Here is a 12,223-nt window from a genome sequence, read left to right as displayed (position 1 = left end):
TTTTAAAATTGATTCAAAAATTGATTTCTCGATAATCAAATCCTAACCTGACTTGGAATGAATTTTTTTATTTTTAATTTCCGTTTTTTATTAAATTTTTCTATTAAAAATAAAAGAAAAAAATTAAAATTTTTATTTGTTTATTTTTAATTAAAAGGGAAGGAAAAAAATATTTTAAAGTGTAATAAATGATTTAATATTTTGAAATAATTAAATATTTTAAAATATATAATTATATTTTTAAGTAAATTAAGTTTTTTATTATTTGACATGCAATATATAAATAATTAAAAATTATATTTTAAAAATAGAGAAATAAATAATTGATCGAAGATTATTTGTAAAAGGAGAAAAATATTTAATTGTACAATAATTCAAACTAAAAATAATTACTTAAAAAAAAGTTAATTATTTAAAACTTCACGCCTCAAAATTTAATATCAAATTTTAACTACAAATCATCAATGCCTAATTTATAAACTTTCAACAACAACAAAATAATAATAAAATCAAATTATTTTACAATATAATTTTGCAATCAAATTTTTTTTCCTTTAACAACAACTTTTCAATCGATTATTTATTCCTCTATTTTGAACATATAATTTTTAATAATCTATATATTACATTTCAAATAATAATAAACTTAATTTATTTTAAAATATAATTATACATTTTTCAATATTTAATTGTTTCAAAGAATTACATCAATTACCATTAATAATCACTAAATTAATTTATTATAATTCTTACCATTAATTTTTTTTCCTTTTCTTATAAAAAGAATAAAACTAAACAAATAAAAAAAAATTAGCTTTCTCTTCAATTTTGAAAAAAAAAACGAAAATTAAAGAAAAAATATCCAGCTCGATTTCTCGAGAATCGAATTCTAACTAGTTTTGGAATAATTTAAGAAAAAAACAAGGTCAAAATTCGGTTTTTAATAACGGAATTCTGACCCATTTTCAAAAGTGTGCTAAATTGGTAAATAAAAGGGTTAAATATGTTTTTGATCCTTCAAGTTCCAGTGAATTTTGGAATTAGTCCATTTTCGAAACTTGATATCAATTTAGTCCTTCATCTTTAGAAATGTGTGAATTTAGTCCTACTTACCAAATTTTGTTAATTTTATTTAACATTTTAAATGCATTTTATGATAATATTTAAGTTAACATTGAAACGAAAATGTGTCAAATGGTGTAAACAATTTAAATACTATCATAAAATGCGCTTGAAACGTCAGATAAACTTTACAAAATTTGGTAAGAAGGACTAAATTCATAATTTCTAAAGATAAAAGACTAAATTGGTATCAAGTTTCAAAGAGAGACTAATTCCAAAATTCACTAAAATTTGAGGGACAAAAACATATTTAACCCTAAATAAAATATACACTGTGCTATTTGAGTGATTATTTTTGGTATATGTGCTAATGTAGAAAAAAATTCGTTCTATCAAAACAAAATACAATAGATAAATTTTGAGTCCTTTTGAGCCGTAATTAATTTTTTTTTCTTTTAGTTTTAGACGCTATATTTTATTTTAATGAAATAAACTTGTTTCTAACTTTTCAAACTTATATTTTTTATTATTATTTTAGTATTTTAAATTTTATTTTTTTTGTAATCTATTTTTTTAATGCTTTTTCTTTTTATTTATTCCAATGAAATTGGTTGATGATAATATCATTATCATATTAAAGTTCAAAACTTCAAAAGGATTTCAAATAAATTCCTGAAAGTGTGATTTGGTAATCTCATTACACCAAAATTTAAGAAGTAATGTAACTTGATGTATACTAATAGATATTTAGATAGCAACATGATATTACTTAGTTAAATTGAGACTTTAGTAAACACAAAATCCTAAAAACACAAAATCCACACATGAAGCTCGTATTTTATGCACTTCCTTGCAGTTAGAAAGAATCGCTTCAGCAATTAACTTCATTAATATGGCAGGGATAAAGGCACAAAAATATATAACAGGGACAACAACTAAAAATGATCAGGGATATAAAAAAAATTTAAAAAAAAATAAACTATGTTGTAAAGACTACAAAGTTAATTACACCATAACATAAAATGAAAAGTTAGAAACAAATAACCTTCCAAGTCAATCCATGTAAAGGAATTAACGCACATATTTTGAACCATCCATCATCAATTTCATTTTCCTCCATACATTTCCAGATAGGAAAAGGAGCATGTGAGCAATGACCATCAGAAAATTTCCAAAGAAAATAATGCCAAAGACAAGGAGTAAGAAAAAGGAAACTAAATATTCTCAAGTTAGGAAATACATAAGAACACATATCTACAAATTGACAACTCAAGTGAAAATATAAATATGCAACAAGTTCAACATGACTTATTCTTCACCGTGGATTTTAGCATGCCAACTGGTCAACCTGTGTCTCGGTGAAATTTGCACCCGTCAATGGCCCTTTATGGTTTTCAGTAGAATGGTTCTATCACACGTCATCCATTCCCACCCTTCTATCTATAACAGGAAACATGGGAACCAAATATGTACCTAAACATGTACATGCTAACAACTACTGTGTCCCTACCAGCCACACATAGTAACAATTATATAAGCTCCTCTGTCAAGAGAAAAAGAAAAGACAAGAGGAACAGATCAAGCCTAGTCCATCCCATCATAAAGGGCCTGATGCAAATTTATCACAAAGCTGCACATCATGACAAGCAGACAACTAAGGGTGAGGCAGATGCCTCCACGTTTAAGATTGCTCCACAAGTACTTGAACAGATGCAAGGTTGTCCTTACAACATTGTAAGATCATTAACCTGAAAACCAGTATCAGGAGGTGAACTTCTTTCTCATGTATTTATCTATCAACTTAACACTGTTCCTGAATTCACATGACCTCCATTACCCCCAGTGTTGCTGTTAAATCCAACCACAGGAATGGAGTGTTGAGCAAAATCTAGTAATAACTTCCTCTGCCGCTCATCGGTGTGAGGAAGACTAGCACGCAAGAGTTCAACAGGCATTTCTCTACTAATAGCTTTGGCAGCATCTGGTCCAACATCATCCACATTCGAGCTACTTTGTATGAGCATGGATTGCATGATACTATGATATTTATTCATGCAATACTTGGTGAGCAGGCCAAAGAATTCATCAAATGAGGCCTGCCAAAATGAACGATTACCCATGTTGTAGTTGCAAGCAGCATGTGGATCAGTCAGAAGTTCAGTAGCCCTCTCAAGAACAGCAATTAAAATAAGGGAAGCACCATCTCCCGAAGTGCTTCCAATGGGACGTAGAGGAGGCTGCTCTGCAGAACAAACAACTGCAGCCAGACAGGCACTAAGAGCACCAAGATCCATTCCTCGTACACATTGGCAAACAACCTTGGCAAGATTATTTGTAGTCTCTGAAGCTGACAGATCTGAGGGGAGACCGCCAAACAAGAATCTCAAATGACGAAAGACTGTCATGCAGACTATCCTCGTAAGCTCACTGCTAGGAGCAAGCAACTGAAGATATTTTGCAAGGAGCTTACGCCCCTTGGGGAGAGATACCAACCGTAAGAAAACAAGGTCATCCTTAGCAGCAAGTCCAACTTTGTGTCCATTCTTTCCCAGTGGGTCAACAAGTTGAAGTGAAGTTGCTAATCCTTCTAACAGGACTTGCCTTCTTCGTCTTAATTGTGTTCCACCATCCTGTAACTGATTGAACTGTAGGTAACGATCAATATCATCCACATCTAGAAGAAGGCAGAGACCATCCTCAATTGTGACTCTGGCAGCAAACCTGGGTTCCTGTTCAAGGGGCTTCTCTGAAATATTTTGATCAGAGCTTATAGAAGTGTTTGGAGGATCAACCTCAAGAAGAGGGCGAGGACGACGAATAGATGAAAATGAAACTCTCCCTAAGGCATCAACCTGCACAAATGCATGTGGTTCAGCATTAGCACGGGTTCGAGGAGGAATTTCCCTTATCTGGGTTGGGCAAAATGGATGTTTTAACTTGGCCACAGAAGACTTTTTTGCTAGACAAGCTTGGTGGTAGTAGTCATCTACATATGGGTCATTACTATGAGTCACAGCATGTTGCATTCTAAGAATGCTTTCAATTTCATCACTTGTCATATACTTGGATCGGAACTGAAATGAACCGCTATCACTCTTTTGAATGGCATCAGAACCATGTTGGGAATAACGAAGACTGTGTTTACCTTTATGAGTTGATTTTGGTCTATGATCTCTACCATCAGCAAGACCAAGCACATGTTCATATTTGCTAATTGCAGATGAGCCAGAGGAAAGGTGGGGATTGAATAGATGAGACTGGTAGCCTGATAAGTAGCCTGCAGAACGCACAGGATGACGCAGTCTATGCTGCTGTTGTTGTAATTGAGTCATCAAGTGAGGAGATACTGATCCATTATGAAGGTGAAATTGTTGTTGTAACATATTATTAAGGAGATTTGAATGATCTCCCGGATACAACCCTGCCTGGTTGACCAATTGACTCTGTAATCGCTGATTAAGATGGGAACCAGTAGGATACTGGCGTGCGTTTCCACCAAAATGTGACCCAAGATTTAAAGCACCCGGCTGCAGCGCAGAATTGGAGAAATGAGAACGATTTTGAGATGATAACGCCATCTGGGCTGCTCCACTATGATAAGGACTGTTTAAGTGTCCTGTACTATGGCTGGGAGAAGCGTGCTGGGATAGACCACCAGGGGGAGGATAAGAAGTAAAAGAAGACTTTGGTACCAAAATTGGTTCACTAGAAAAACGAGGAAGCTCTTGTTGCTTGTCAGGATATGAAGATGTTCTGTACAAAGGCTTTGATTCTGGTAAATGCGGAATGGAGGAATGTGGCTGTGATGACCATCGTTTGCCATCATGATCATGAGCAGTTTCTGAATCATAAATGTGCTGATCAAGCCAGTTAGGAACTGGTTCACTAGAGCAATGTTGGAGGTGGTAATGTTGTTCCTGCCTTTGCTGCTCGGGATACGACGATGTTCTGTACAAGGGCTTTGAATCATGTAAATGGGCTAGGGAAGAATGGGGTTGTGATGACCATCTTTTGCTATCTGTAGAACCTTCACTATCATAAGGATTATGATCAAACCAGTTAATACTATCTTCCCTCTGTGACCATTCTGACATAGAATCTGTGTACAGCAAAAAAAATACCAAAAAGTCAGCCAACTGAAAAAATATTGCATATATTGAAAAAGAAGGAATAGAGTGGGGAAGCTAAAAAGCCAAGAAGACATAGTCAACTAGATTAAAAGATGCACGTAACCACATCTTAAAGCACAAATATTATGAAGTGGATTTTAAACATGCACGCACGTTATATCAAATCTTCTGAAAATTCATGGTACTATAAGGAATCCCTCTGACTAAATATGAAAATTCATATGGTTTGTATTCATAATTTTATACATCTAAATGTGTATGCAAGATAGCAAAAAATAGTAGTACACAATATCACAAGTTGTAAATAAATGCACTCTCAGCTTAAGTAATTTAGTATACCCGCTTACATAAAGATATTATAAATTGCAGGTGTGTTTGTATGTTTGTGTATGCCATACTAAAACTCCCTTTAGAAGCAACATTAAACTACATCGAGTATTATGCTGTACTAAAATTGACAATACAATTCTTACTAAAAATTAAATAAGGCATCAATTATTTTCTCATAAAATGATGACCAACATATAACAAAAAAGGCACTTTATTTATTGAATCATGGCTTTCCCACATCTCATGAAAAACAGTTTTCCTATTAAGAACTAAAGGGTAGCAAATAGTGTATATTCAGAATTCTATGGTTCACAGTTACACATAAACCAGGTCCCGTGTTTTCTTGCCATTAAAAATCCATAAATAATCCTGATTAAAAGTTCAAAAATTCAAGTATAAATTCACTATTGGGTATTCAAACAGCCAAATTATAGTTTAAACACAAAAATTGCATCAGAGAAGAATGGAAAAATATTTCTTAGAAACGTTAAATAAATAATTCAAGTAAAATTATTATTTTGAGACAAAAGAAAGAACAAAGTGGTAAGTTCTTTACAAATGTTTTTTACTCACTCTCTCTTGATCCACGTTCACCAATAACTCCTGCACTTCTTGGTCCACTGACGAACTTGTTCAACTAAAATATAATAAAATAAAGAAGATTATTAATACTCATATTGATACGCATTCGGCAGAATCAATAAACTACAGTACTTGAGAAACTGGAAAATAAAATCAAGTACATAGGGCAAATATCAATAGGAAATCAAATAGCTACTCTGTTTAAGATAATTTTTTAGCTGATCAAAAAACATTCAAACTAGTTTGAAATGCAAAAGGAAACAAGCTAATCATATTAACCATTCATTTAACTACCTCTTCCTTTAATGAATGAGAAACAGCCACATTGTAAAAATTAATGACTTACCGACTGCAGCATTAGCTGACAGGAAGGGTAAAAAGGGAACAGAAAAAACTAGCATCATGCACAGAGAATCTTCAAAATACAATAGCATATTGACAAGCTCCATTGATGCAGTAGCACAAATATCTATTGCCAACATCTTCGGATACTAAATCTAGAACCACTAGATACTTTCATATCATAAATTTTCTCCAAAATTTCTAAATTTTGAGTAATGATTGACAATCCTTGGTCTAACCTGTGCCTAAGGAGTAACACATATAAAACACATACAAGCCACGATATCTAAAAGAATCATTTGAAGAATACTGATGGAGCAGGGAGAGTATATAAGTTGAAGAACAGTTATATGTTAGGATCCAATTGCAAGGCATCGGGACTTGGGTTCACATTGAAACGAGATTCTAATGTGGAGAAGAAAATAAGTGCATGAAGTTGCACATACATAGATATATGAAACATTTATATGTTAGGATCCGATTGCAAGGTATGGGACTTGAGTCCACATTGTAAGTACGGGATTTCTAATGTGGAATTATAGGGCCTGGGCTCTTCAATTACAATATCTAGCTTTTGTAGTGTGCTTGAACCAAGGTTATATCTTAAGAATGTGAAAACTGAAAACAATAAATTTTAACCATATAACATTACATAGATAGTCAATATTAAAAATTAGTAGTTATGTAACAATTTAAAAAGAGCAGTTATCTTTTAATTTTGATCTTTCAAATAATTGGTCTATATATTCATTGTTTCTATTTATTCTAGTACCCATGCACACTAACCTACATAGTTATGTTTATGTCCATTATTTTACTTTCACTGAATGATCAATCTCGTAAAGTAATCTAAAATATCAAAGTCTGACAAAAATATAATGGCTTCACAACTCCAATCACTTTTAATTAGAAAGTGGACTTTAAGCTTAATTCAATCTAATAAAAACGGCTTGTAAGATAAAGTTTATACACATTTATATACTGTAATTTACACTTATATGCAGTCAATGAGAGATCTCCAACACACACCCTCAAGCACGGGACGAGATATTTGTAGGTGGTCCGATAGGAGTAACGCAATAGACTCAACAAAACTTGCTATGCAAAGTTTGATACTATATTAGTAAGTGGGTTTATGCCACTCAACTTCAAAAAGTTGGCTTGTACAATAAGGTTTACACCCAACTTATATATTATGATTTGGTCATATCATTAGTCGATGTGGGATCTCTAACACTTGTCCCCCTCTCTCACCACATAGAAGGGCATTTGGTTGAAGGGAAATGTTTTCATAACAAAAATTCGGAAACTATGATCTCTAGGAATAACTAAAATTTGGTTGATTGGTGAAAAGTATTTTAAGGAATATTGGTCAAGTTCTACAGAAATCAAAAGTAAAATGTGTTATTTATCTTTATCAAAAATTTTAATTTGTTATCACACTAAATTGTTTAATAAAAGTAATATACTACATTTTGTGTATACTTTAATTTTTACATGAAGAAGTTAGTTTCCCACCTCCCACCATGAGACTACTTATGTGGGAAACCCGGCTCAACACCTTTCCCAGAAAACCTTGTTTCCTAGTGGAATGTTATCTTTTAAAAAGTAAATCAAACGTGAGGAACACATTATCCCAACTTTAGAGTCCTAGGAAACTAAATTTTTGCATCTCTAAAACACCCCTTTTAAGTAATTAACAATATTTTAAAAAAGGCTTCTGCCAACAAGTCACAAGCCACTGTTAACTATCCAACTTTCAGGTTTAATGATAAGTACAAATTGTCATCATGATGTAAGGTCACAATTTTTTTTTACACTATAGTTGAAGGGAGGCTAGGGACCCTTTAGGTTACTTACCACGGGTAGTAAAGAGGGAAAATAACAGTAAGATATCGTTAGAAGCTTATGAGTATTAATTGAAGGGAGAGAAGCTAAATAAAACCTCTAAGATAATTATGTTAAAGATAACATAATTCAAAAACTATAATTCCCTCTCTCTCTCTCTTAAACAAACCCCAATATTATAGGGGAGTCAAAAATGGAATGGAAGATTTTAGTCCCCTCTCCTCTACACGTTGCTCTTATGGAAACAGAAATGAAAGAAATGGAAGAAGGGACATAGATAGGATAGAAATATCAAATTTCTCCCATTAGTTTGAGAGGATCAATAGGAAGTCTTTTTGTGGGACCCACCAGAAAAAAGCCTCCATTTCGAGATTAAATTTAATAATTTTAAAACAAAATAAAACAGGTTCGCACTAGTTTCATTCTTTAGTCCACTCATCCAAACTACATAACTTTTCTCCACTTTCTTATTTTTCATCCATCCAAATAACACATCTTTTCTACTTGGTTTCCCTAATATTTCTGTCCTTGTTTCTTCTCTCTGTACTACACAACTAAATCAGACAGAGGATTAAATTTCTCAACAATCAAGGTAAAACGAAAAAATTTCCTCCCCTCCTATCCATTTCCACAGAACCAATTACTGTTGGCTTTGCCTTCTCTTCTGTTCTAAAATTAATTTAAAATTTGATTTCAATCTTCCATTGGTTTATTAAATATGACTTTCTATTTGAATTTATCTTAATTTGCTTAACAGAAAGCGCCATAATGATTCATAAAATAGGAAAACTCAAGAAGATTTAAGATTACTTTCAGCAATGATGCTTTCAAAACGAGACAGACTGAGATAAGATGGAAGAAGAATTGCTTATGATTATTTGATTCCTTATATTGAATGGATTACTGAGAAGATAAACAATAATTTTGTGATGATGTCATGATATTAAGGATCGGAGTGATCAACTTTGACAAAGTTGGGTTTTCAGTAGCTCCCTATAGAGAGGCAAAGCAACCAGTGACCACTCTTTGGACACTATAGCATCACAGTTTAATGTCTGTTTGACATGGCCATTGAGTAATTTGGGATTCTCCCCCATATTTACCAGCCAGCACCTATACTTTGTGGCAAACATTTGGCAGTTTACAGTGAATCCATCCTCCGTTTTATTTTTCCCATCTCTTTGCTTTGCTTCTCCTTAGTTGCTTTGTTGTTTTGCTTACTGTCTGGCAGGTCAGGAACCCACTTTATTTTCCCTTACTTTCTCCTTTTTTTTTTCTTTCTTATGTGTTTTGTTGATTTTAACAATGTAAAAACTCAAGCTAGTTATTGACAGGATCAATGGGTAACTAGTTGAGTCAATGACACATTTGTTAAATTGCACAAACTACTTATTATAAATCATAATGGAATAGTTAAGCTTAGGCATGTCTTATCATTGACAGATACATATTAAATAGCTATTTTTTGCCTAGTGGAGGAACTTTCTATTGCAAGCCACATAGTCTTGGTTTGATTCCTATAAATGCCATTTTGCACTCCTCATACATAAGTGACACATACAGAAGACGCCTACAGTGAGCCACAAGATCATATATGGTGATGTGACTATGATAGTGATATGACACTTCAATGCAGCAGCATGGCAGCAGAACTGACTTTCATTGAACCTACTGGAATGGTTCAGACGGAGATAGTTTTACAGGTTGAATCTGGTTTAAGGCCAATTTGATGACATCAAAACCCAAATCAATAATAAAACTGAACCGGCCTAGGCCCAGTTCCTGCTCAGACTAAAATAATAATGAAAGGAAACCAAGACAACATAGCCCGTCACTTGTAACTTACCTTTTTCTTCAGTTTTGAAGAAAGAATATGTCAAGTGATGTGAAACAACTTATACAAAGTTCAACCAACAGAAAAGTATAGGGCAACATCACTGGCCCAATAAGGAAAATTTACATGATCAATGAAGATTAAAAAGAGCAATCTGCTAACAAAAACAGATAAAACTGTACAACCAACGAAACCAAAGGTTCATCTAAATTATTCACAGTTGAGTATTCATTTAGATAATCATCCTCCAAATCATGCCTCAACTCATATTTGAAGCATTACATCAATCATACAACAGAAGCACAATTTTATAAAAAGATTATAAACTAAAAAAACACAGCTTATCTATTTTTAAATGAATGCACATAAATTATCATCATCACAACACTTGTCATATATATCTGATAAAAGTTTCAAGCATTAACAGAAAATATGATGATCGTAATTTAACAACCTTACCTTCAAAAAAGTGGTAGTAAGATCATCAATATCAGAAAGAGATCTCACATCATCAGCCTGAGATTGAAAGTACAGTGCATGTTAGTTGATATGAAATTATAGTAGTGTGTTTGTAAAGCGCTGCTGGACCAAAAGTATAAGCACATGTTCATAGTAAAATTTTTTAGCCACATAATTTTAAAATTTTAAATTACAAACAAAAATAGTCATAGGAACCAAGAATATTGAAATTGTGTCACTAACATCTTCTCTATTGAAAAAGAACTCCTCCTCATTAGAATCAAGTGTAGGCAAACGGTTATCATCTTCTAACCCTCCCAACTCGACTTCTTTCCCGAAGAATGCATATTGCGATGCATCAAAAACTGCACCTTCTGCAAGACAAATAATTCCAGTCAAATGCCAACCCATATCTTAGAAAATATATTAGAGATAATTTGAACACTGATTAATTAAAATAAATAGATCTGATCCAATACACATATAGCCAGGGGAAATGGCAAATATCATTGCAAGTACAACAATTTTTCAACTCTAAAAGTTCAGAAGACATCAATGCAAGTAATATACTAAAACACCATAATCAACGACAAGAATAATGCAACGCACTACACAACACAGATAGAGAAATTATACAGTCATGCAACACAATGCTGAATCAACTAAAGAAGTCAGCAACAGCAAAAACCTTAACATAACAATAAAAATTCCTCCAAAAAAATAAACTTAAAAGGCTTCATCATTAAGCTTGTGAGCTGAAGCTAAAAACCAAACAAACACTTTGAAATGAATCCTATATCTCCTCATAATTCAAGCTAATCCACAGGCTAAAACACCCCAGATCTACAAGACGAAGCAGAATCAAACAGCACAGAAACGAACACCCATTAAAGAAAAACGTAAGACAACGAGATTTGAATCCCAGAAGATGAAGCATACCTGAGGTAACATTCCCCAATTCTCTAAGATTCTCTGTGTTGGGAGCGCCATCAACGCCACCCCCAGCTCCAAACCCATCCATATCCACCATAAAAACGAAGGAAGAAGAAACCCCAGGCAGAGAAACCCGCGAAAGATCGAAGATTTACAGAGAAAATGAGAATTAGAGGACCCAATGTGAAAAGGGTTGTTCAATCTTGAAACCCCTTCTCCTTTCTTATGTTTCTTGAGGGTGTTTGAGAACGTTTGAACGAAGGAAGAGGGAGAGAAGAAGATCTGTGCTGATAATTGAGCACATGGAAAAGGAGAAGAAAAAAAAAAGGTGTTGGGATTTGGATCAAAGAGAAAACAGAAGAAAGAGAGACAAAGAGAGGAGAGAGACAAAGCCTGAGAGGAACCCTACAAACGAGATATTATTGATCCAAATTTATTATAGAAATTGTTCTTTGCTTTTGTTTTTATTTATATTTTTTTCATTTTTTGTTTACGCAAGAGTAGAATCAGAACGAGATATTTTGGCTATTTTTTACGCTTGGATAATTAAAAATATTTCTGAACAAAATATAGAATAACATTGCAAATTTACGTGATTTCTTCTTGTCTTCTTAAAAATTTATAAAGTTAATCCTTTCTAAGTTTTAATATATGATTTTGTTTCTTTGTAATATTAATTTTTTTATTTTAGAAAATTCAAAAT

The 12,223-nt window shown here is 33.0% G+C and overlaps 1 protein-coding gene across 1 annotated transcript; it reads right to left on the bottom strand.

Moving 5' to 3' along the window:
- Positions 1-2,262: 2,262 nt before the first annotated feature.
- On the bottom strand, positions 2,263-11,942 carry LOC114178872 (protein PAT1 homolog). Its single transcript, XM_028065002.2, has 5 exons — positions 11,527-11,942; positions 10,831-10,961; positions 10,588-10,644; positions 6,096-6,159; positions 2,263-5,161 (listed from the first exon to the last, which is right to left on the bottom strand). The coding sequence occupies exons 1-5, from the start codon at positions 11,615-11,617 to the stop codon at positions 2,859-2,861; spliced, it is 2,646 nt and encodes an 881-aa protein (XP_027920803.1). The 5' UTR covers positions 11,618-11,942; the 3' UTR covers positions 2,263-2,858.
- Positions 11,943-12,223: the final 281 nt, after the last annotated feature.

This window comes from Vigna unguiculata, chromosome 1 (genome assembly GCF_037176805.1).
Source record: "Vigna unguiculata cultivar grain cowpea cultivar isolate G323 ecotype 2 chromosome 1, ASM3717680v1, whole genome shotgun sequence".
In the NCBI taxonomy this organism is placed as follows: domain Eukaryota; kingdom Viridiplantae; phylum Streptophyta; class Magnoliopsida; order Fabales; family Fabaceae; genus Vigna; species Vigna unguiculata.
This window is presented reverse-complemented; position numbering and strand designations above follow the sequence as displayed.